This window comes from Peromyscus leucopus, chromosome 8a, assembly GCF_004664715.2.
Source record: "Peromyscus leucopus breed LL Stock chromosome 8a, UCI_PerLeu_2.1, whole genome shotgun sequence".
Taxonomy (NCBI): domain Eukaryota; kingdom Metazoa; phylum Chordata; class Mammalia; order Rodentia; family Cricetidae; genus Peromyscus; species Peromyscus leucopus.
Window position 1 is genome coordinate 42380050 of NC_051085.1, and position 26726 is coordinate 42406775.

The 26726-nt window shown below is 45.8% G+C and overlaps 1 protein-coding gene across 1 annotated transcript in view; it reads left to right on the forward strand.

The window, feature by feature from the left end:
• Nucleotides 1-26726, forward strand: part of Mthfd1l (methylenetetrahydrofolate dehydrogenase (NADP+ dependent) 1 like) — a 188095-nt gene that overhangs the window by 108876 nt on the left and 52493 nt on the right. The window contains exons 21-25 of the mRNA XM_028858204.2: nucleotides 4517-4656; nucleotides 10190-10231; nucleotides 11398-11498; nucleotides 12045-12222; nucleotides 26372-26479. Coding sequence (XP_028714037.1) covers nucleotides 4517-4656; nucleotides 10190-10231; nucleotides 11398-11498; nucleotides 12045-12222; nucleotides 26372-26479 — 569 coding nt within the window. The remainder of the gene's footprint in view (nucleotides 1-4516; nucleotides 4657-10189; nucleotides 10232-11397; nucleotides 11499-12044; nucleotides 12223-26371; nucleotides 26480-26726) is intronic.

The window sequence follows — 26726 nt, forward strand, 5'->3', positions numbered from 1 at the left end:
AAATAGCTGATTCTAGGTCACCGGGGAGGTTTGACTTGTCGGTGATTCCCCGGAAGTCCTGAGGAAATGAAGCCTTGTCCTGTCACACAAGTCCAGGCTTCTTATCAAGGCCCTGCGGGGCTAAGGCTGAACCTTGCAGTATGTGCCCGTCTCCAAGTTAGTCCCTGGTAATGCGGTGGGAAAGCGCTTCCTTCCATAGTCAACACTGGTCACCCATCAGCCCAGCTCCTCCCTTCTCCTCGGTATCCTGCAGTGTGTGGAGCTGAACAACCTAAACGTGAGTGATCACATGCTCCAAAAACAGCAGTTTTCAAAGCCTGGGAATCTGCCTCTTTCTCCTGTTTCCTGTACGTCCTTTGGCAGCTGGAGTCCCCGGGACCTTCGCAGCCACAGTCCATTTCCACCCCCTGACTGAAATGCCCTTTTCCACCATGTTTTTGTTCATTTCCAGTTTGTGTGTTAAATAAAATACAAAATGGAGCTGAATTTGTCTGTGTAGACATTTGAGATGATCATATCATTTACTGTCGGACAGGTGTGGTATTTACACCACTGCATCTTTGATTTAAAAAAAAAATCAAAACTGAGTTTTGTAAGAAAAAAAGAGAACAGATAGAACTGATGCATTTTTCTTCCTACTTTTAATGCACTCATCCATCCGTCTTTGTTGAATTGTGACCTTCCCATTGGCTGTTGAGTCCCACGCTGTTCGTGTGTGCCCTTTAATGTGTCAGGGACCATGTTAGATATTGGAAATGTCAAGGTGTAAATCAGGCGGTGTCCCTGGTCTCTAAGGAGGAGCCAGCCAAGTGCATATATACATGAGGATGCTGCATGTACTTGACAGGGTGGGCTGAGGAGAGTGCAGATCTCAGGAGTGGAGGGTCAGGAGGAGACAGACAATAGCTGAGGTAGAAAATGCCCAAGAGGACAAGAAGGAAAGCTCCCCTGCCTGAGATCCAAACAAGCTGCTAGGAGATGAGCCACTGAGCTGGGGTTTAGACGCTGGGTTTAAGGAGAGGAGAGGAAAGAAAGGAATTGTCCAGGTGGGAAAAGAAGAGCAGAGATGATAGTAATATATCATCTCTGCAGGAAGCTGGATAGCTTGCTGCTGCTGCTGCTGCAGAATGAGGTGTGGGTGTCTGTTTGCGCATGCTCGCTGCATATGCACATCTTTGTGTGCACGTGGATGTAGGCCAGAGGACAACCTCAGTGTCAGTCCTCAGAATGTCACCCACCTCTTTTTTCTTTTTGAAGACACTTTCTCATAGGCCTAAAACTCACCCATTAAGGTTAAGTTGGCTGCCTATCCAGTCCCAGGGATGCACCTGTCCCTACCTGCCCAGTGCTGGGATTATAACATGAACCGCCATGCTTGACGTTTTATAACATGGGTCCTGGGAACAAACTCATGTCCCTATGTTTATGCAAGCAGCAGACCAACTGAGTATCCTCCCTGCCCTGGCCTGCAGAGGGGGATGAAGTAGGGATGGTTTGCATGAGCAAGCCCTCACAGCTCAGGTGACGAAGATCCTCAGATTTTTTCCCTAGAACCTGTGAGCAGAGGAGAATGTGGGGACCACACTGAGAGTTAAGACAGAATCACTCGGGCTAAGAAGGGAAAAGACTGTAAACGGAATGCGTTCGTCCTCTGTATCTGTGAGGAAGTGTTTAAGGGTTTGGTCTTTGCATTAATTACTTTTCATGCTGCTGTGCTAAAACACTGAAAAAAGTAACTTAAAGAAAAAAAGGGTTCAGTTTGGCTCCCAGTTTGAGGGGGTTTGTCGTGGCGGGGGAGGGTGGTAGCAGAAGTGGGTGGCATCATCCACAGTCAGGAAGCTCAGTTTCCCCTTTCCTCTGCGGTCCTTATGTCTCCCACATCCCAGGGTCTCCTTTGCATCTTAAGCTTTATCTTCATAGCTTCTTCATGCAATTGCCCCTCAGGGCCTCCTTGCTGGGGGAAGGAGTCATCTCTAATTTTGACCACTGCCGATGGAACCATGAGGACGGTCTCATCTGCTGTGTGAAGAAGGAATGTCCTTTGTTCTGTTATAAATCTATGCAAAGAGAACGTAATAAAAATCAGGGAGGGGGGAGGGCAGGCAGTGGGGGAGGGGAAGAAATGAGAAAAATGCCATGAAACCTATTCTTTGCTATAGCAACCTAAAACATTAATTCTAAAACATAAAATTTAATAAAATGTATATCAGCGGTCATAAAAGATACTTTATGTCCTTGGCCTGTCACCTCACCCTTGGAAATTTATTCCAGGAATATGCTTTGAAAGAGATTGGAGCTCGTGTGTGGCATGATTTCGGTGTGTCATTGTGCATGCTGGAGACTGCCCAAGCGTTCAAACACAAAGGGAACAGACTTACAAATTCTGGCACATCAGTTAACAAAATTACAAGCTGCTGTTTTTATAATCATGAATTCTGAAACATTTGTAATCCAGAAATAAAACTATACTTTTAAGTTAAAGGAGACTACAAAATCCTGTGTATTCTGTTAAAAAAAAAAAATAGGTACATGAATACTAAAAAGGAAAAAATATGAATTAAGTGTATTTAGAGTTTAATTTTACATCTGAAGAAAATTTATTTCCCTCGGTTCTTATTAAAATTTCTGTATCCCATGAATACTAGAGCAAAATATCATTTGTTCACTTTTCGCCTGTTTTGGTGCTGCCAAGAATTTGAAGTCGGGAATTCACTCAGGCAAGGCAAGCATTGTACTTCAACCTCAGCCCTTAAATAGTTTTATATAAACCATAGCATATCCGTTTACGTCTACTTCCTCTGTGTACCACTAATTATGGCCTCAGTCAGAATGTCAGTAGATGGTGCATATTCAACAAGTTTTTACATCCATAGTATCTTCCCAAGTGACCATCAACAACCATCGCACATGAGTGTCTTTTTAAATTACTGATTCTGGTGGGGCTGGAAAGATGGCTCAGAGGTTAAGGGCACTGGCTGTTCTTTTAGAGGGCTGGGTTTGATTGCCAGAACCCACATGGCTTATACCTATTTGTAACAGGAGATCCATGGTCTTCTCTGACCTCTGCACATACCAGGCACACAAATGGTGTGGATATATAAGCAGGCAGAACACCCATACATGTACCATTTGTTATTTTAAATTCTGGTTCTGGTTAAGTAGATCTCATGGGCCCAGTGTTCCACCTTTTTAACAAGCTCTTAAGTGATGCCATTGCTCTTGGTCCATGGGTCATACACACTGAACACCAGAGGTCACACACACTGAAATCCAGAGGCTTTTCTCTGCCTCGTCCCAGCATGCAGCCACTTCAAATAATTGACTTGGAGGCTTAATATTACTTATAAATGTTTGGCCAGTAGCTCAGGCTTATTACTACTAGCTCTTACACTTAAATTAATCCATAATTCTTACCTGTGTTTAGCCATGTGGTTTGGTACCTTTTCTCGGTACAGCATTTTCATCTTGCTTCCTCTGCACCTGGCTGGCGACTCCTGACTCCGCCCTTCTTCTCCCTGTATCTTTGTTTGGATTTCTCACCCAGCCTTATTCTGCCTGGTTATAAGCTAAATCAGCTTTAATTATCAACCACTGAGAGCAACATACATTCACAGTCTACAGAAAGGTCCTCCCCCAGCACCCTTGGGTAGGAAGACAATCTGATGGCCCAGTATCTGTCATGGTTTTGGAAAACAATACTCATGTTCTATCTGCCACCTCTACAAATGCCACAATGTCTTTTTTTGGGGGGGGTGGTTATACAGATATACATATGTGTGTACATGTGCTCGTGTGAACACAGAGGCCAGAGGAAGACTTAGGATGTCCTATTCCATCACGTTCTACCTTCTCTCCTTGAGTTGGGGTCTCTCAATGAACCTGGAGCTAGGCTGGTGGCCAGTGAGTCCCAGCAATCCTCCTGTCTCTGCCCCCAACAGTACCAAGGATACAGGTGCACACAGTGGCACCAAGCTTTCTTCGCGGGTGTGGAAATTCGAACTCAGTTCAGATGCTTGTGTAACATTTTCTCACCCACTGAGCCCTCTCCCCACCCCCACAGTAACATTTCTATCAACTTGGAAGTAGTCTGTAGAATTGTGATTCTATCTTTCGTCAGGTCTCGTGATCGTGCCTCCAGCTTAAATTTTGCTCATCAACAGAAGTGATCAGCCGCCCCTCTGATAAAAGTTGCCCCCTTGATAAAGTTTGGGACCTGATCACAAAGTTGAAAATCTCATCTATGTTGAGAAAAGCTTTGGTTTGAGTCAGAGTGCTGGGAAGACAGCTCTTGGCCTCTCTGTAGCCTGTTGAGTCCAACAGGGTAAAGACCTGCCTTGTGCAATGAGGTTGAGCATCTACCATTGTAAGAGAGATGTCAGGTTACAGTGCCTTGCCCTGGCCTCTGTGCAGCAGGAGTAGGGACCACTGTGAGCGCTTGACTTGTGGTTAAACATTGATTTCTAGCTCCCGCTTCTGTTTTCACACACCAGCTTATTCCCTACTTGTTTCTGTGCAGTGACTGAAGCTGGCTTTGGGGCTGATATTGGGATGGAGAAATTCTTCAACATCAAATGCCGAGCTTCCGGCCTGGTACCCAACGTGGTTGTGCTGGTGGCCACCGTTCGAGCTCTGAAGATGCATGGAGGTGGGCCAAGTGTAAGTGCTTGCTGTTTTTTCCCTAGCCAAAAAACAAACAAAAAAAAAAAAAAAAAAAAAAAAAAAAAAAAAAACAGGTGGCGGTGGTGCGCACCTTTAATCCCAGCACTCGGGAGGCAGAGCCAGGTGGATGGATCTCTGGGAGTTCAAGGCCAGCCTGGTCTACAGAGTGAGATTCAGGACAGACACCAAAACTACACAGAAAAACCCTGTCTTTAAAAAAAAAAAAAAAAAAAAAAAAACGGGATGGAGAGATGATTCAGTGGTTAAGAGTACTTGCTGCTCTTAAGAGATCTGGGTTCAGTTCCCAGCACCTACATCTGGTAGCTCTCCACTCCAGTTCTAGAGGATCCAGTAGCCTGCTCTAGATTCCATGGGCACACACCTAGTACTCATAAACACATCCAGGTTGCATACACACATACACATAAATAATAAAAAATTTTAAAGCTATATATGGGTTGGAGAATTGCTCAGTGGATAAGAACACTTGCTTCTCTTGCAGAGGACCTGGGTTCAATTCCCAGCACCCACATGGTGGCTCACAACCATCTATAACTCCAGTCCCAGGGGATCCAATGCCCTCTTCTGATCTTCTTGAACATCAGGCGTACATATGGTATACACATATACATGTAGGCCAAACACTCATACACATGAAATAATTTTTAAAAAAGTTTTTTTTTAAAGTTCACATCTGTAATCCTAGCACCCAGGAGACTGAGACAGGAGGATTGCCACAGGTTCAAAACCAACCAAGGCTCAGACTAGAACCTGTCTGAACCAGTAGAACCAGTGTGACTTAGTATTTGAGACATATTATATGCTAGATGTTTCCAATCGTCTGTAAAGTCAACTCCCTTCAAGTTCATCCCATAGAGCACGTGGAGTTTAGTTCACTCATGCCAGCTACTTGCGATGCCCACACATGACTTCTAAACTGCACCACAGAACCACTCTTGAGTCTTAAGAGTCATCCCTGACACACGGGCAAGCTTCTGTAAGGGTGTGAACCAGATCGGGAGAGTAGAAACGCTCAGTCCTCAATGAGGACCCCTGGGGTTGGCATGACGGCTCTGACGGACGTTTGCCATGCTTTGCCAGATACTCTTGGCACAAGGATGTTATGGATTATCAGGTTCCACCTAAAACCTCTTTCCCTCCGTCTCTGGTGATGGTCATGTTGCCTTGTGAATCTTGTATCTCACTGTATGTTTCTAAGGAGCCCTGTTTGAAAAACACAAATTCTGCTTTTTAAAACAAAAAAAAACAAGGTCTCACTATTTAGCCCTAGCTAGCCCAGAATTACTCTGTAGACCAGCTGGCATGGAACTTAAGAGACCCACTTGCCCCCTTCTCCCCACTGCTGGGGTTAAATGGATGTACCACCACACCTAGCAACTTATTTTACTATATGTGAAGATTTTTAATACCTATCTTTAAAATGTACAAAAGAGGTATGTATGTGTTTTATTTCACTTGGTTTTTCACTTTAGAAGTTTCCACGTGGGAAAATTATTATTTGAAGGTTCATTATGTTCCCATCTGATATCATTACAGCATGTGGCTATGAAAGACACACCGTCAAACCTAATTTCTTAATTAGAGTACTATGTTCACAAAACTCACAGTCAAGCCGGTCATCAGCTATTTTTTTCATCCCTTTCTATAGCTGAGGAAGCCAAGGTTTGCTAGGTTTAGAGACAATAGCCAGCAGCAATTCAAATCTGAAGCCAAGAATGTCAGTCCAACTACCTGCTGTGTCCCCATGCAGAGCGAGGGCCAGTGGGTGCCACACAGTCTAAACTCCGGCTCAGTACCAGACACTTAAGTACTTCATTTGACCTCAAGTTGCATTATCATCCCCAATGAAAAATTTGTAAAGACACACATTATGAATTTGTAAGGGCAGGCATTATGAATCCTCAATAATTCTGATGATGCTTAAAATTCCAATTCTTGCCGTCGGTCCTCCACTTTAGACTCTGAATCTCTAGGCCAGCTTCTACTTTCAAAAAATAAAATATGTGTGTGTGTATCATTTGAAATACTCTCTTCCTCCTCTACCATTCCTACATTTAAACTCAGAGAGCTTTGGTCTGCTAAAAGGCTGAGAGTCGACATGGTCTGGTTTGGTCTTTATAAAATAAGGGAGAAAATTGTGGAGATGTGTGGAGATCCAGCGGTGGGAACATCATACCTCTGTTTAGGGAACTGGCCAGACATAGAATTTACAGTCCAGGGTTTGCCCAGACCTCCAGGCTTTAAAAATGTTCGACATGATTTCCAGTCATACTGCACTTCTTTGTGCTGTGTTGTGAGGCTGTGTTTTCTCCCCAGTTTTTCCTTCCTGCCTCTTCCTTCCCTGCTTAACGTCGTGGTCCTGTGGCAGAGAGGGTTACCACGAGGTTCCGGACCATAGGTAGAAATGCAGACCATTTAGTCAGCTTCCTATTACTCAAACATACTTGATGATCAACTGAGAAAGAGATACGATTTATATTCACTCATATCTTTCTAAGTTTCAATCATGTGGTCGGCATTTGTGCCTGTAGCAAAGCAATACATCCATCTGGGAGGCCAGGACAAAGCGAAACCACTCACCTCATATCTAGGGAGGGTGGAATCCCATCTCTTTTGAGGGCTCCCATTCGATGGCTGCTTCTAAGACTCTCCCACCTCTCACCAGCTCTACCCAAGAGAACATACCCCCATAGACACATGGGGAACATTGAGAGACCAAGGTATTGCATGAATGAATGATAGTAATCAGGGAGGGCTGGACAGGCCAGTGAAGCCAAGCATTCCTTCCCTGGACCTGGGTTTTATAATTTTTATAAATGTTTCTCTCCTCCTCTGATTCTGAATTCCTTGCACTCGGGAAATGTCTTATTAGTTACTGTGCCCCCAGGGCCTGGCAGAGTCTGTATCCCGGAAATGTTTTTAGTAATTGAGTAGCAAATGAACTTTTAATCCTCCATCCATTTTCTTCCCTGTTCCCCACCCCAGTGCGTTCGCATCTTACTTGAAGCGGCTCTGTTCTCCTCTTTCCTGATCCAGGATAATTTCTGCTCCCTTTGGACACCGTTGCCCAGATAGCCGCGGCTGCCTGGCGTGTGTTTACTCAGCTGAGGTGGCTCTTTCAAATCCATTATTTGTGCGCTGGAAAAATCCTGTGACCTTTGAACCGACCTTTGAACTTAAAAAATAAGTTTTAACGCACTTATTTTTCTCATTGCTGTGACCGAATACATGACAAGAAGCCACTGGAAGGAGGAAGGGTTTGCTGTGGCTCGTAATTTGAGCCAACAGGAGAGGGGTCATCAGTGCGGGGGCAGGAATGGTGACCGGAACATGATGCTCAGGACTGCCCCGAGCCCTCAGTCGAGAAGGAAAGAGACGATGCTAGTGCATCTCTGGCTGTGTGCTATTTCCCTTTTCAGTCAGTCATGGGCCCCAGCCTATAGGATATCCCTGCCTACCTTCACCAGGAGTCTCCCCTCCTCCATGAAACCTCTCTGGAAGCACCCAGACAGGCACACCCAGGGCTGTTCCTCCTCCATGCCCGGGGCATTTCCTAATGCATTCAAGTCAAGGGTCACAGCTGCGCTACCAGCATTTTAGATGGTTAACCTGTCTTCCAGTGTGCTGGCCATTCTTGACATAGTATAAGAACTGGCATCCCTACACCCCTAAATCCACACAGTCTTTTCACAGTTAACCCTATAATGCACTCCAGTAATCAGAGCTCTCAAGAAAATAGAAGTCACTGTATATGTGGATATGTGGTGGGACGTGGAGGGTAATAAGGATTTGGGTCATGTGATCATAGAGCCTGGCAAGTCCAGAATCCAGGATCTCCATAGCCACCTGGAACCCCAGGAAGAGCTGAGTATGGAGGTCCAATCTGATGGCAGCCTGCTGGAAAGTCCCCCTTGACTTAGAGGAGCTCAGTCCGGGTTGTGTTCAGGTCCTCTACTGGCAAGTTGAGATCAGCCACATTATGGAGATGATACCACCCTGCTTTTCTCCAGGTCTACTGATCTATGTATATAATCTCATCAGAAAATACCCTCACGGAAAAACACACACAGTAATGCTTGAGCAAATATCTGTGCACTCTGAATTCCCACGAAGTTTACATGTGGAATAAACCATATGTTTTGGCATGTGGAGCGTTGACTAGATTTCATTTCATTCTTTCTTTTATTTTTTTGCATTGCCAAGTAATTGCCTCCACACTGTCTCTTAAGTTTCCCTCTTTGACTTAGGGTGAGATGGATCTGTTTTCCCAAAAGTGTGCAAGTCTCTTTCCAGGATCTCCCTTCAGTGGATCTGGTCTAGCTAGATCTCATCGTGAACTATGGAGAGACCTCATCTGGTCTCGTTATATCATGTACTCTAGAGATCCAAAACCAGGCCATTCCTTCATGTCTGTCTGTCTGACCTTCAAATGACCCTTTTCACTGCTATCTGCATCTTCTTGATGGATTTTATTTTATTTTTTGAGGTTTGGGGGATGCAGCCTACATAAGACCAGCTCTGTACCACTGAACTGCGTGCTCGAAACACCGTGTGTATTTGAGAATTAGTTTATAGGTTCTGCGGTCTCTTTAGAATTTCTATTCAAAGGACATTAGATATCTCTTCATTGGCTTGGGTCTGTTTGAATGTATTTTAATGAAAGTTATTGCTAATTTCATTAAAAAAAAAACTCATGTTTTCTTAGAGACCTGTTCCTATATGCTTTATATTTGTAAACAAATTTCTGTTCTTATATGTTACCTTATCTCTAACTTGTCTGACTTCTCTTAATTGCTCTACTGATTTAACCTATCCAGTCTTTGGGGGATTCTGTGCTGCCATTCATATCTGAAAGTGAGTTCCGTTTCTCCCTCCCAATCTATACTGTTTCCCCTTGTCCCTGGCAAGGTCTTCCTAATTGCGATGCTTCCTAATTGGGTGGGGGTGCTGGCCACAGGCATCTTCTCAGTCCTCATCTGGAAAAAAGGGTTGTTTAAACAGCTCTTCACTAAGCGTGATGCCTGGGATCCATTTTTAATGAGGATTCAGGGATTACCTTCTATTTTTAATTGGCCAAATTAGCATAATAACTGATGCAGGTTTTTCTTCATCTTTCGAGAAGACAATTTTCTCTTTAAGACTGTGCGTGTTGCTTAAATTGTTATTCCTTACAAGAAATCTTACATTGCCAGAGCAAGCCCAGTTCAGGCAGATATGTCTGCTTCACAAGGAACTGGATTTTACTAATCAGTTTGGTAATGTTTTGAGTCAGTTGTTTTTTTTTTTTTTAATTTATATGAGTAAGATGTTAACTATACAAAATTTAAAAATTTTGGAGTATTCTTTTTTTCTTAACTACGGAAGGCTTCTGTAAATATTACAGTAACTGAGTTATTCAACATCGAGTAGAACTCTCCTATAAAACCATCTGGGCCTATTGCTGTTGGGAACATTGTTTTTCCCCCAGGCAATGGGATGAATCTTACTTTTTGACTCTTTTTTATTGCAGGTGACTGCTGGGGTTCCTCTCAAGAAAGAATACACAGAGGAGGTAAGAAAAACTAATCATTCCACCTGATTAATAATTAGCTTCCAGTTGGCCATCAACAGTCCCACTAGCAACTTCTGAGAAATGTGCTTTTCTGGGCTGAGATGGCTCAGCAGATAAAACGATTACCTTGCAAGCCTGAGGACCTGAGTTCGATCCCTACCACCCAGGAGAAAAACACCAGGCATCGTGGTGCGTGCTTGCCACTAGGGAGGTGCAGACACGTGGATCCTTGGGGTTTGCTGGCCAGCCAGCCTACTCGGTGAGCCCCAGGCTAATGAGATACTACCTCAAAAAAGAAAGACAGACAGCCCCTAAGGAACAGCCAGGGTTGCCCTCTGGCTCCACATTCATGTGCACATGCATGCACACATACAATAATTGATTTTTTAAGAGTCTCTCTCAAGGGAGGAAGGATGGGGGACAGGAGGAGGGAGGAGAGGGGGAATCTGTGGTTGGTATGTAAAATTAATAGAAAATTTCTTAATAATTAATAAAAAGGAAAAAAATCCCTGTCAAAATGGATGGGACAAAGAGGTAAAAAACCATGCAGTTAATGCAAAGCTGAAAAAAAAAGATAGATTATAGGCTTATTTGCCGTCCTCTACTCCCAAGACAGCCATCCTGACCCAGAAAAGAGGGAAGCTTGTACTTCTAGTGTCTTCCTTTGTTGTAGAAAGGAAGCTGACTCTTGAAAGATGTGCTGTTGTTTTTATGGCTTACAAGAGAGCTTAGTAACTGTTGTGTGGATAAACCTGTTAACTGATGGCAGTACCACTTAGCTCCTACAGGTGGCGCCATGGGTTTAAGCCCAAGAGGCTTAAACAGGCTTAAGTCCCTGGGCCTTTTGCCCCCCTGGCTGCAAAGAGTAGGTTCTATGTTCTGATGGGCCAGTCCTCCAAAGAAATAATTGCCTGGCCCAAGACTCAAATACATGTGCTTGGATCCAACTAGTTTTAGAAGCTGACGTGAACATAAATTACCTCTGTCTTGGCCATCGTCCTTGGAAACCCAAGGTGACTTAGGTCTCCTTTTAGAAGTTTCCAGGACAATAAAGTAAGACAAGATAGAATCAAAAGTTGCCAGTGTGGTGAGGCTGGTCTGGCTTGGGGTAGGAGGGCAGCGATGGTAGGTAAGACATAATGACAGGAAGACTGATTTCCTTCCAGAACATTCAGCTGGTGGCTGATGGCTGCTGTAACCTACAAAAACAAATTCAGATTGCTCAGCTCTTCGGGGTGCCCGTCGTGGTGGCGCTGAATGTCTTCAAGTGAGTCCAGCTGTCTTGTGTCTGTGGGTGCTGAACCCCCCCCCCCCCCCCGTAGCCACTAGTGACCACGTTTGTGTCCTAAGGGCACTTGGGTTTCTCGGCATCAACTGCAAGACCCCGAATCAGTCAGCTCATTCTGTTTGTTTGATTTGGTTTCATTTTCACAGATGTGTTCTCAAGTGTTACTATGGAAATGAAACTCAGATAGTAAATTGCCATCTGTTTGGGTGGGAGGTGGGTGGGTTTTTTTCCCCATTCTATCCAATGCTTCTGTCTGGTAGAGTGAATGAATGATCAAAAGGAGATATTATGGAATTTTCTCGATTAGAAACCCTTAACGGCCTGAAACGTTCGAGTCATGTTAGAGAGGATTCTTTCTATGTGCTGTTCCTCAAGTCTGGTTTATTTAAACACAATGTGGCCGCTTTTGATGTTTAGAATATATTCAGTGTTAGGGAGCGAAGCTCGGTATAAACCGTTAGTCCTTCTTTCAAAACATCACTAAGTGAATACAGATGCAAAACCCACACACATTCTCATCACCAGGACCGACACCCGGGCAGAGATCGACCTGGTGTGTGAGCTCGCTAAGCGGGCCGGCGCCTTTGATGCGGTCCCCTGCTATCACTGGTCGGCTGGGGGAAAAGGGTCTGTGGACTTGGCTCGGGCCGTGAGGGATGCTGCCAATAAGAGAAGCCGCTTCCAGTTTCTGTACGATGTTCAGGTAAGTCGCAGCTGCCGAGTGGTGGCTCTCGGGCCGAGTAGAAGGCCAGTGCTCCGAGCACTGAGTATAGGGCCCACCTCACGTAGCCTTCCTAAAGGCTCTGCAGGGCAGGACGCTCATGACTACATGCACTAGCCATCTGGCAAGGTCCGTGTGCCAAGGGCAGATCCTATGCCTGCCCCTAACCTGCGTGATCTTAAGGCTCTGCTCTCAAATAGTGGGCTCCGGGAAGGGGAGGCTCTGGGTGGTAAACTCATACCTGCCAGCAACAAGACTTTTGAGCAATTCATAGCTGTTCAGTTATGAGACATTTTTCTTTTCTTTCTTTCTTTCTCTCTTTCTTTCTTTTTTTTTTTTTTTTTTTTTTTTTTTTTTTTTTTTTTTTTTTTTTTTTGGTTTTTCAAGACAGGGTTTCTCTGTGTAGCTTTGCACCTTTCCTGGAACTCACTTGGTAGCCCAGGCTGGCCTCGAACTCATAGAGATCCGCCTGCCTCTGCCTCCCGAGTGCTGGGATTAAAGGCGTGCACCACCACCGCCTGGCTGAGACATTTTTCATTATGCATTTCTGCTATGGTTCCTTCGGGTGTGTGTGTGTGTGTGTGTGTGTGTGTGTGGTGTGTGTGTGTGTGAGTGTGTGTGTGTGTGAGAGAGAGAGAGAGAGAGAGAGAGAGAGAGGTGTGTGTATATGTGGGCACGCACATGCCACAGCATGCACGTAGAAATCAGAGGTTAACCTGTGGGAGTCAGTTCTGCCCTCCCACCGTGGAGGGTCCAGGGATGGGACCCGTCCGTGGCAAGGCTCGTGGCAGCAGGTCCCTTTATCCACAGAGCCATCATCTCACCAGCCCTCGCCGTGGTTTTCTTGTGCTATCTTGCATAGGTTTTCCTTGTAGTCACGTGCACATGTTACCATTTATGAGTGTACAAATTCAGTGGCACTGAGTACATTCACATTGTTGTGCAACCAGTTTCTAGAACTAATTCCCATTGTAGTGGAAAACGGAACGGCTCCTCCTGCCCCGCTTCCATAGATCTTTCTAGGAACCACCACTCTACTTCATTTTTAGGAACTGACTACTTATATACTTCATACGAGTGGGATCCTGCAGTCTTTTCTCCTGTGGCTTGTTTCAGACAGTGCAGCGTCCATGGCTGTCATGGCGTATGTGAGAATTGTCTTTGCTTTTAAAAAAAAGACTGGATGTTGTCTTTACTGCATGTCTACACCACATTTGGTGGACAGGCCTGGGTTGCTTCCACCACATGACTACTGGAAGTGCTGCTGTGACCACATGTGTATAGTGTGTGTGTGTGTGTGTGTGTGTGTGTGTGTATGTGTGCGTGTGTGCGTGTGCATGCGTGCGTGCGTGCGTGTGTGTGTGTGTGTGTGTGTGTGTATCTCTTCCAAGATGGTTTCCAGTCGTGTGTGTGTGTGTGTGTGTGTGTGTGTGTGTGTGTATGTGTGTGTATCTCTTTCAAAATGCTTTCTGGTCTTTGGGTCGCATAGTCAGCAATAGGAATACCAGGATTTCTAGGTTGATTTCTTTCTTTTTCTTCGGGGTGGGTAGTTTTTGGTGTTTTGTTTTCCCAAACGGGCTCTCTTATAGTCCAGGCTGGCCATGAACTTACTCTGTAGCCGAGGGTGGCCTTAAATCCCTAATCCCTCTCACCTCCGCCTCCTTAGCACTTGGATTGCAAGCACGGGTCACTATATCCAGCCTCATAGTCCATTTCTTTAACTCATCTTGACATGGAGCCTTAAGTAGAAAACCCGGATTTCCCAGAATTCATTCCTAGACATTGTCCTGGTGTCCACCTCGCATCTTCATTCTGGATTGCATGGCCTGAGGACAATGGATTTGTCCTCGGAGGGTGTTCGCGGCTGCCAGAGCGTCCGCCTTTACAAGCTAACAGCCGCTCCCGTCCCCTTCCCTCGCGCATTCCTCTGGACTGTCTCAGAGGCAGCATCGCTGTCTCTCCTGCTCGTGTGACTCGGCAGTGTAAGGGACAGGAAGCAAGGAAGGGACGAGGGCTTGGTGACATCTGTCAGCCTGAGATTGACTCGTCAGCGAGAGCACCAGGTTGGGGGGAGCGGTCTGTCCACACGCCGCCTACAGGGCACTTTGAGTCTGTCCACTTCTTTTTGTCCTGATATCCCGGATTGGCCAGGACCAGTGGTGCCCTGCGCTAGGGTTCAGAGGTGAAGGGCAGAGGTGGAGGAACCCGCCCACTGTCCCCGAACGAGAAGGGCGCAGACCTGGGAGTCGAACTGAGACAAAAGGTCAGCATCCAGCTTTGATCTTCAGCACTGGGGACGGTGTGCAGAAGTATGTGTGAGGGAGGGGGAGCGACCTGCAGCTTGAGGGGGCAGCGACTATATAACTCAGGGAGGCGACAGAAATGGGAGAGGGGCAGAGTCCCCGCCAGATGAGGGTCATCACCGACACTCAGCATTTTGTGGCAGGAAGGACTTAAACAATGAGGTGTGATGGTCAGTGCAGAATGGATTTATTCATGGTAAGGACGCTTGATGAATGGCGGCCTAGAATATTCTGGGTTACTGGTCAAGATCAATAGGGGAGCCCTGGGGAGATGGCTTCACAGGTAAAGGTACCTGCTGCCAAGCCTGATGACCTGGGTTCAACCCCAGGGACCCACGTGGTGGAAAAGGGGCATCAGGAATGGGAAGTTGGTCTCCAATGCATAGTAAGTTTGACATCAGTCTTTTGGGGGTTTTTGTTTTGGTTTGGTTTTTGGTTTTTTGAGACAGGGTTTCTTTGTGTAGTCCTGGCTGTCCTAGAACTCACTCTGTAGACCAGGCTAGCTTGGAATTCACAGAGATCCCTCTGCCTCTGCCTCCCAAGTGGTGAGATTAAAGATGTGTTCTACCATCTGGTCTCAGGAAAACAAAACCTAAGTTTCAAAAAGTTCCTGACATCCACCAACCCTGAAAGGAACTATCCTTTTCTGTGTGTTTTACTCGTATTTTCATTATTTTCTTTCCTGAGTATCTATTCCTTTCTAAAATTATATATTGACAATCAGTTGTGTTTATTTGTAAGGTGCGTTCCTAATGCACCTTCAGCATCAGGCAGGCTCACATTAGACCACACTTCCTTCTCTGTGAGACTCAAGACCTCTAAGTGGAATCATAAAAACCCATTTTTGTGAAGTTGGAGGATGGATACCACACCGGAAGCTAGCCGGAGTCCGTGACCAGTTTATCCTCTCCAGATCCTTCCTCTAAACTCACAGACATTTTGAGGTGTGACCTTCACAGCGAGGCAGACTCACGTTTGTTTTGGTTAGAAGGTCTTTCCTGTTCCTTACGTAGAACCTCCCTCTGGCGCAGTGGGGGCTGGATGGAGAAAATCCAAAGCACACAAGACAGCCGGCAGTGAGTTCGTGACCTGGGACATTCTCAGCCCCGCTAGTTTAGGGCTGGCTTCTACCCTGCCAGTCATTTTCAAAGCAGAGTGTGTTTGGGGTTTTTGTTTATTTTGTTTTGTTTTCCTAGTCGTTAATTAGGAGTCACTTCCTTTTTCTTTAAAGATTCAAATTTGAACATATTCCACTTAAAGGTCTTGTGGCTTTCCTTTTGAGATGCAAGGTGTTTGCCACCAGAGCCTCAAATTTTATATGTATAAATTTAAATGCATGTATACATGCACATATGCTTCCGTCTATGGATGTAAAGTAGGTTTTTTACAGCAGAGGTGTGATTGACTCAACGACATTCGTTTTTACATGTCTGCTACTAGGGCTTTGCATACATTATTGTGCGTGCGGGGTTGAATTTGTAGAATTTTAAGACTTAAAGTGATATTTGCTCATCTCTATGCATCTTGCTGTTTGTAGCAATTGGGGAGGGGGGCGCAGTCAAATGCAAAAGATTGCAAGCCCCTTCTCGTTGTCCGTGTCCCGGTCCCCACTCTGTCTTCCCATTGTCATCTCCCCCTTGGTCCCCTGCACCTGCATGCCCTTTCCCGGCCTGTTTCTCCTTTCTCCTTCCTAGACACTGGGCCCACGGGAGGCATCTGTGCCAAGCCGCCTGCACATTTCCCGGACGGTTGCGTTTCTCCTTGGTGAATCTGCCCGTCTCACGTCTGTGCTGTTGGAATCTTGATTCCTTACCTATGCCTGAGCTGCCTTTGCAGAGCTCTGGTCTTCCATCCATCCTGCCCCTCACCAGCCTCCTGCATGACTCATTCCCAATTCCACGACACCCAGAGCAGATCTCACCCCCACTCTGGCTCTTCTGCACCTCCACAGCCCATCGGGTGCTCCATTCCTACGTGCTTAATGGCCACAAGAGGCCTGAGCCTCACACAAGAACCACCCTGGCTGGCGGAGCATCCTCCTCCTTGTCCCGTGTGGGTCCCCTCCTTCCAGCGCCGTCTCGCTGGCGAAGGAACAGCACTAGATCAGCCACAAACAGTTTGTGATTTCCTTTATGTTCCCCGGGAGAAACAGAACATGGCTGTGATGGAAGTTTCTAGAAATGCATTATCCCCTCTAACACTATGAGAGACTCTCCAACGGCAACCTAGGACGGTCACACCACAAGTGAGATGGCTCCCATTTACCCCCACCCCGTTCTCACCCAGCCTTTCTAGCTTAAATATAGAGGGAATGAGAATATAGTAGTCTCGTTGTAGGGGCTAAAAGTAGACCTCAAAGATACCAAATATAGTAAAATACATGCAGAGAAAGCGATCCCATTCAGATTCAGGGGAGACACTTATTCATCCTGGTCTCAAGAAGTTGAGGCTTGGTTTTAAAATTAATTTTTTTTTCTTCCTTGTAAGACTCTCCCTCCCTTTTTCCCCCTCCTCCCAGCATGTGTGTGTGTGTGTGTGTGTGTGTGTGTGTGTCTGTGTCTGTGTCTGTGTGTCTGTGTCTGTGTCTGTGTCTGTGTCTTTGTGTATGTCTGGTACCCATGCACATGTGTGTAGAAGCCACAGGACAACCTCAAGCATGGTTCCTCAGGTACAGTGCACCTTATCTCAGGTGGACAGGGTCTCTCTTTGATCAGGGAATTGCAAGTAAGCCAGGCTAGCTGCCTGAGAAGCCTCAAGAACCCACCTGTTTTCACCTACCTGTGCTGGTACTACGTGTGTGCCACCACGCCTGTCTGTGTTTGATGTGGGCCCTGAGGGATCAGACTCGGGTCCTTGTACCTTCAAAGCAAGCACTCCCCCCCTCCCCAAGATGTCATTCCAGCCCACTCCTTATTCCTGAAGGAGACTTTAAGTCTTGAGCCAGAGGTATTTTCCCCGGAAACACACGAAGTACACGTCAGTGCACACGACATAGCTTCGCTGTATAGTCCGGAAAGTCAGACCCGACGTGCACGGGCTCCTTGCACGTGAATGTGAAATGGAGGTGTGCCTTGTTTATTCCCATCACTTTTACAGAACACGCACACATGCACACGCACACGCACACGCACACACGTTTCCAAGTCAGATTTGTGAGACAGAAAGGACAAGATACAACATGGAAATGCTCGAGCAAGCCGGGCGTGGTAGTACACACCTGTAATCTCAGCCCTGGGGGAGCTGAGGCAAGAGGGTCAAAAACTCAAGGGGAAAAAAGGGGGACGAGGAGGAATAAGTGTTGGTAGTCCCTACAGAGTTCTGTTTGGAAATAATCAAAAATCACTCTTGGGAATTGCTTACTTGCAGTATTTTTCGGTGCTCGATACAGGTTTCCTAACAACAAGACATTTGTTCGTTTCCCAGACCCCATGGTTCTCCAACACACATTGTAGTTGCCTTACTTAGCAAGATGATGTTTCTCGGGGGTTCTGAGGTGAACCCACGGCTCAGAGTGGGATGCTTGGGGTCTAGGAAGTGCAACCTCACCCACTCGGTAGTTCACATGTGCTAGTCTGTTTGTATGGTTTGTGTCGGACATACAGAGCCCTGATGTCCCCAGGACAACAGGTGGCAGTGCATGGGCCATGCAGCTCTTGTACCTGTGTGGTCTGGTCAGTGTAAATGAACACGGACAGTTTCCAGTTGTGTGTCTGTTCGAATTACTGGAAAGGATGCCTGCCAAACTACGTGTACGTCATTTAAAATTAATGCCTCATTTAAGAGACAGGCGATGAGCTGAAGAAGTAATTACCGTGCACCTGGAGATTGATATTCGACTTCTAAGTTGTTAATTGCTCCTTCTCTTTAAATCTTTTATGGGCATCAAAATACATCATCCCAGTATCACAGAATAAAAACGGTTAACCTGCGCGCTTTCAGCTCCATGGCCATGGAGAAACAAAAGCGCACTCTTTTTTATTCAGCATGTCAGGATGCATACCAATGACTTTATTTGGTGCAGTGCTGAAGCAGCAGCTGTGTGGGCTTATTAAGATATGGTCGGGGTGGGTAGCAGAACGCTGTGGAGTGTGTTCATCACTCAAAGGGGATTTCTCCAAGCTGCTGCCTTTAGCAGCTGATCTTCAAGTGAGCGGAAATATCACTGTTTCTAAGACATTGGTTTGTTTTTGTTTTGTTCTCCTGTCTCTGTCTCTGTCTCTCTCTCTCTCTCTCTGGTGTATGCCCACATGCGTTGGGGGTAGGGTATGTACACCTGTATGGATGCACTTGGAGGTCACAGAACACTAAGCATTCCGCTTCATCACCCTCTACCTTATTCCACTGAGAGCGGATCTCTCACTAAACCTGGAGGTAGCCTGGCAACCAGCCAACCCCATCCACCTATCCCTCTCTCATAGCACTGGGGCCTATAAGCACATGACTGTTACATGGCTGCTAGGGATTTGAACTCAGCAAGCACTCTTACCCACTCAGAGAGCTCTCCAGCCCCACAAAGCCTTTTTTACCTTGTTATTTCTAGCAGCTTCGTTTTTAAACTTTAGTTCTGTTTCACTTTATTTGGTGCTTTTTTTTGGGTGGGGGGGAGCATTGAGACAGGGTTTCTCTGTGTAGCCTTGGCTGTCCTGGATCTCCAGCATTTGGTATTTTAAAATAATAATAATAATTAAGACATTTTTACATCACCTCCACTGTTTCCTCTCATCACCTCTAACCCTGTCCATGCCCCTTACTCCCTCTCCAATCAATGGCCTCTTTTTCCTTGATTATTGTTAATTATACGTATAATAGGGGGATGCATACATACATAAATTCAACCTGTCGAGTCCACTTTTGTTGGGTGTGTGTATATGATTTCATGGCTGACCACTTTGTATTGGGTAATCGATTGAAGGGCGCATCTCTGGGAGACACTAATTCTGATCTCAGCAGTTATCTGTCTGTCTTTGTCTAGGGGTGAGGCCCCTGAGACTTCCCCTTCCACTTTTGGATTTCTATTGCTACTGTCATTGTTCAGGTCCTGTTTGGGCAGCCATTTTGAGGAGACACAGTCTCACAGCAGATGACTTGATCTCTTGGCTCCTGCAATCTTTCTACCTGCTCTGAACTTTTAGAATAGAGCTGGGAATTTGCTGGTCTAGTAAAGCGGAAGTCGTGTCTTCACCTCTAAGATCCATGATCTTACTAGGTCTGGATGGTTGGTTGCTTTCTAGTACTAGCATGGTTTTCCTCCTTTGGCGTGGATCTTAACTACAATTGACAGCTGTTGGTTACCACCAACATATGAACACCACTACATAGCCTGGACTGACCTGGAATTTGCTATATAGACCACAGGCTAACCTTGAACTTATAGAGATCTGCCTCTGCCTCCTGAGTGCCTCTGCCTCCCAGCACCCACATGGCAGCTCACAGTCATCTTTAACTCCAGTTCCAAGGAATCTGACACCATCTTCTGGCCTCCAAAAATGCATCTGATACACAGACATACGTGCAGGCAAAATACCCATGCACATAAAATGAAATAATATTTTTTTAAAAAGCTACACAACAGTATAATAGTTGGTCGTATTGTTTTTCTAAACCCATACTGCCCACGACAGTTGGAAGCTGTTTAAATAATAATGAACTAAAGTAAAATTAAAAATTCATTTCCTCGGTCATGTTTCAGATGCACTAGTTACATTCCAAGTGCTTTAAATGCTCCTGTAACGTGCATTGCTACTTGGCTGGAAAGAACAAAAAATATTTGTATGGTGACAAACATTCCATTGAACAGTCCCATTCTAGAATGTTCCAGGATCCTAAGTGTCGATTTCAGAGGCCTGGGGAGAATTGACATAGAATGTGTTCGGAATACTCACGGTCTAACATAGTATTAATTCAGAAAGGATCACCAGCACTTGTCTAGATACCTAGCTCTGGAAAGCCTGGATTTTCATTCAGTGTGCATGAGCGTTTGCCTGCATGGACATCAGAGGCCAGAAGAGGACATCAGATCCCTTGGAACCGGAGTTACATGTAGGCTGCCACATAGACGTTGAGAACCAAACCCAAAGTCCTTTGTGAGAGCAGCCAATGCTCTTAACCACTGAGCCACCTGTCAAGCATCTATCAAGTCTTCCTCCTGTATTTTACACTCCTACCTTGTACAAGTAGGATACTCGCTGTTTTATGACAAGCTTTCTGAGCCTTGCTGTCCAGGCCAAGGCTTCTACTTTGATCTTCATGCAGAGTGAGTCATTTTGCTTTGCTTGTTGAGATCTTTCTTGTCCTTCCTTCAAGACACTATTCAAGTTGTTTTGTTTTGTTTTTCCATGCTGGGGATCAACCCTAGAGCCCTGTGCAAGCTAAGCAAGTGCTCTACCACCAAAGTACACCCTTGAAAGTTCCCTTTAATGCCTTGCCAGCTTCTGCAGATCCCCATGCCTTCCCTGCAGCCTGCCGCCTCCTGACGTCTTCATGTTTACTCGGAGCCCTGATCGTCCGCCGTCTCCTGCCACACTTGTTTATCGTGCCGTTGTTTACACTCTATCAGGAATTCGTGCACAGAAAGCTCCTGAAACTTGCGTATTAATCCTTGACATTGTGAAAGTACTTGCCATAGATGGTAATTTCTAATTTAGCACAGGCTTGGGCGAGGCTACTGCGTGTAAGCCGTTCTGCTAGACACTAGGCATATCAGGATGAAGGAATAAACAGATTCATCCCTGTGTACAGTCAGGAATGCCAGTACTGATAAATGCACAAACAGTTCTAACTCATTTTATCATCCTATTTGTTTTTAGAAAAGCTAGATTTTTCCACAAAGCAGCTTAAGTAAATCCCAAGTTCAGGTGAAGATTATTAGACTGAGCTTTCCCCGCCAAGTTTATACTTCTCTTCACAACCAAGCAGGAGAAGGATAGAAAGTTCTTCCCCTGAAGACATAGAGTACATAGATTCCCCATAGTTGAATATACAGATTACCCACAATGGAAGCAGAAATCCTCATCTGGGGAAATTTTCGCACTAGCCCTAAGCACTGAGTTAACTGAGATATTTTTATTTATTTATTTTATTTGCAAAATGCCGCAGCAGAAGTTCCTCGGAAGGAACCTTGGCGTGGGCTTCCTGCTCAGTGGGTTGGAGGGCCCTGCTGAGAGCCACGCAGCTGTGATGGTGAGAAGCAGAGGAGCAGAGACTGCCCACTGCTCGTCTCTTCCTGTTTTTCCACCCGCCATGGGTTCTGTGGGAGGCTTGCTTAGTATAGATCACAAAGTCAGCCTGGGCACTGGCTTGATGGTCCAAACGCACTTTCCAATAAACACTAGCAAGGAAGAGAGTTACTGGCGAGAACTATGCCCTCCCTTGTGCTCACAGGAGGTCGGAGTGAGTGGTCCTGGGACAGGCAACATCTGAAGCTTCGCTGGAGTGGAGAGATGCATAGGAACTACTGCTCCCTGCTTCAGGATCAGGGCTCCTGGTGACTGGCTTCCTCTGGTCCTTGGCTTTATGAGAGGATTCTTTCCTGCTAGGAAGATCTTCTAGCATCTCATTAAATTTTTGTTTATTTTGGAGTGGTGGTATATGCTATGCCGCACATGTGGAGGGCAGAGAACAATTTCTTCAAGCGTCTGTTCTTTCTACTACTTGGGTCCCATGGATCAAACTCCAGTCAGGCTTGTTGGCGAGTGCCTTTACCGGCTGAGCCCCTTCACTGGCCCCATGCTGCCGCTGACCATCAGAGGAGATTGTGGTAGCTTCAGCAGTGGCAGGAGCAAGCACTTCCTTGCATGGTGATGTGCTGTGCAGACACAAGATCGAAGGTTCATGTACCAGGTCCTCTGTCACTGCCACCCCATCATCTGAGCTTTCCTGTAGGTGGCATTTATCATTGAGACCATAACTACTCAGAGACCTATTATTAAATTATAAATGTTTGGCCGATAGCTCAGGCTTATTGCTAACTAGCTCTTACAACTTAAATTTTAACCCATTTTTATTAATCTACATTCTGCCACATGGTGTTACCTCTCTTTCGTCTTGCACCTCTCCATGTCTAGCTGGCTACTCCTCTGACTCCGCCCTTCTTCTTCCCAGTGTCCTTAGTCTGGTTCTCCCCACCTAACGTGATCCTGTCCAGCTATTGGCCAGTCAGCTTCTTTATTAAACTAATCACAGTGGCATATTTATACAGTGTAAAGGAATATTGCACACTTTCCTGTATCCTCTGTAAAGTTCATGTTTCAATGACAGAAAATTTGTAGTCATTTGATCACCAGTATATGGGGTAACTATCCACTCCAGAGGTTAGAATAACCTTTGGATAAATAGATGGTTCTTGCAATTGCTAACATTGTCCCCTTGCCAGGATCTAGAATTGCCTAGGAGACAAACCCCAGGGCATGTCTGTGAGGGAGTTTCTAGATTGGGTTAACTGGAGTGAGAAGACCCATGCTAAATGTGGGTGACACTGTCCTGTGGACTGGCATCCCAGACTGAATAATGAGAAAGCAAGCTGGGTGCTGGCATTTGTTACCCTTTGCTTTCTGGCCGCAGATGCAAGATGACCAGCTGCCTCACACTCTGTCGCCATCCTTTCCCATAATGAAGGAATGTATGCCCTCTGACTGCAAGCCAAAATGGACCCTCTGTGAAGTGGCTTCATTTCAGACCCTTAGTCACAATAATATAAGAAAAGCATCTGCTACAGTCCTTGACCTCAAAGACATCACAGCCCATCTCTGTTTTTCAGCTAACTTGAGCTTTGAGTTTCGTATGTTAGAAGTTGTGTTGGGTTTCATGGCATAGTCCTTTAATCCCAGCTACTCAGGAAGTTGAGACAGGAAGCTTGTAAGTGCAAGGCTAGCCTAGGCTGTGCATGAGGCCAAGGCCAGCTGGAGTGCATTGAAACCCTGTCTCAAAATTAAAAGGAAAAAAAAAGTAAATAGAGGGTAAGAATACAGCTCAGTGGTAAAGCACTTGCATAGTGTGAACAAAGCCCTTTGTTCAATTCCCAATACTGAAAAACAGTACCACCCTCAAGGGTATCTCTAGCCCAGCCTCAACTTCACATTTGTGCCGTAGCTCTTTCTATGACGTCCCTGCATCCCTTGTATTTGTACTGAGCTCTCCCTCAGTGCTCAGTCTGTGCCCGTGGGACAGAAAGGACTTCCCTCTGACTTCCAGCTCTTGATTCACCTTCACCTTGATGGGAAGTATTTAGTTGTCCCTTTTCAGAGAGGAACGCTCCCATGCGATTTCTCGATTTCTCGTATCATGTGGTTTGTCAACGGCACCTTGCCAGCCAGGAGCTTTTAGGATGAGAGTTCCATCCAGCCACTTGAATCCATCAGTAGTAGGACCTCTGATTCCATCAGTCCAGTCCCTTCTGAGGCAGCATAAAGCCTTGCCAGCAGCCTCTCCATCAGGAAAGAGCACTGTGGGTGCTCCTGCCAGCAAAGCAGGAAATGCTGATGCGTACTAAGCATGTCCCTAAAGGCTTTGTGGGAGGGGTGGCCGAAGAGATAGACCCGAGAGCTTCAGAGAGTTGGGTGTTTGAAGAGGACAGGGAAAGAGATTTCATGGGCCAGTCCCAGAAGCAAGAAGGCAGAGGACACAACGGTTCCCATGACATAGGGGCGGATGCTAAAATACCTCGGCCAGCGTGTCTGTTTGCAGACTGTGCAGTGCTGTGTGTGGTGCAGGACTTTTTTCGCACTTAGGTATATGTTGGGAAAGGAGGATTTGTGGTAGACTGTTCAAAGCAAAAGAGAAATCAGAGAGATTCCCCAGGAGATGAGACAGGTAGTCGTCCCCCCCCAACCCCCTGCAACTGAGGCAAGCATATGTACCCTGTGACTTCCTGCCTCTTCACCTGCACTTGACATTTCACGAGTGGGAATTAGAGTTCTCGGGTTTTTTTGTTGTTGTTGTTAGCCCTGTGGTTTGCCTCTTAGATGAGAGTGGGAGGGAGGGAGGGGGGAGGGGGGTGATACAGGGGCGTGCAGGGGGGTGCAGGTGCACTCACCCCGGGCATGCTCACTTGGAGGCCCAGAGCCTTCCTCTGTCACTTTCCAGCGTTAGTGTGTGTGTGTGTGTGTGTGTGTGTATGTGTGTGTGTGGTTTTCCCACAAACCACAGTGTGTGGAAGGCAGAAGGCAGCTGGCAGAAATTGGTTCTCTACATCCACCCCGTGGGCGCTAAGGATCAAACACAGGTTGCTGGGCTTGGCAGCCCCTCTGCCTTGTCTCTTACTAATGCGAGGCTTGTCTCGTTCCCTAGGCTGTAGAGGGAGCCTGTTTCCTCCTCCCCAGTACTAGAAGTGTTGGTGCATCGAAGCCGTAATTATGAGAGTGCTGGATCCGAACTCAGGTCCTAATACTTGTACAGCAAACACTTTACCCACAGAGCTAGCTCCCCAGCCCACGAGTTAGGGTTTTTTTTTGTTTGTTTGTTTTTTTCTTTTTTTATCATTATATTAGACATTTTATTGATTACCAGTGAGATGATTTTTTTCATGTGGTTATTAGTTTTTGCCCGTTATTAAGTGTCTTTTTGTAGGTATTCAAAATTCATTTTAATACTAATCTTTTGTCTTTTAAACTATTCAGATTTTAATCTTCTCTCAGTGTGCCCCTTATCCTTTTACCTTCAAAGCTTTATGTTTTTTAACTCAGAATTTGCTGAGTATAATGGGGTACACCCTTAATCCCAGTGTTCAGGGGCTAAGTCACCGTGTCTCAGAAAAAATGAATTTTTTTTGTTTAAATTTTATTTATTTTATATGTGTAGTTATATTGTCTATAATGTATGTCTGTGCATCGCATGCTTGCCCAGTGCTCTCAGAGGCCAGAAGAGGATGAACTAACCCTCTGGGACTGGAAGTTACAGGTGGTTTGTGAGCCGCCAAATGTGTGCTGGGAATGGAACCCAGGTCTTCTGGAAGAGTAGTAAATGAGTCATCTTTCCAGATTCCCAGAGGGAAAAAAAATTTAAGGATCCATAAAATCATTTCTTTTATGATTTATTGTATGTGTGCATGCATTGGTATAGGTTGAGAGTGTTTCATGTAGCCTAGGCTTATCCTTGAACTCATGTAGCCAAGGCTGGCCCAAACCTCCTGATCCTTCTCCCTGTACCTCCCAGGTGCTGAGAATACAGACATGCGTGACCCATGTCCAGCTTTACTCTGTTCAGTTGTTACCATCTTTAAGAAATCTTTCCCCGTGCTGGGAAGACAAATCCTGTGGTATTTAGAGCTTTGGTTTTCAAGTTGAGGCCTCTGCTCCATACTGGATTTTTTTTGCAGGGAGGCAGGCTGGTGTGAATCTAGTTTTCTTTCTTTCTAGTCCAAAGCCTGCTGGGTCCCTAACCCTTTTCTGCTGTACTTCTCTTATGTGCTTCCTCCTCCCTGGAGAGATGCCTGTCTGAGTCCATTCTTCTCTTCCATTGGGTAATTCATCCACTGCTGGGTTGCTATCACAAGAAACTGATTAAATATAACTTAATGTGCCTGTGAAACCCGCTTATTTCTAGTAATGTTTTTGCATAACATAAACCATTATTTCTAATGATGAAATGGATTAAAACTGTTAAGTAGATTGACAGCCCTTTTGTTGGCTAAATATCAAGACTTCCTTCCTGCCGGCTGACTTCTGATGTGAACACTTCAATGCCTTAGTAACTGAGGGAGAAAGGATAGCCCGTTGTGAATGCTGTGCTCGTGGCGGAGTTTTCCGTCAAAATCTACAACGACACCAGGCTTTCCCTTAGTTCTTCCACCATGTTAAGGCCGATGATTCTCTTCTCATTTCATGTTTCTCCAGCTTCCGATTGTGGAAAAAATAAGAACCATCGCCCAGGCTGTCTACGGAGCCAAGGACATCGAGCTGTCCCCCGAGGCACAGTCCAAAATCGATCGCTATACGCAACAGGTAAATAAGAGCCCCGTACTTTTAGTGGGGGAGTCTGCCTTGCAGTCTACAAAATGCACACCTCAATTTGAGGACACGTAAGTTTTGTCTCATAATTAAACTCTATTAACTTGCCCGAGGAGCAACAGATTAAAGTAGTAGCATAAGTACTGTTGGGTTAGGGCATTTATCCTCTGACTCGGGCATCATGGCTTCTGAGATTATGAGTGTGGCTCTCGTTTGCGGTGCTAGGGATGGAACCCAGAAC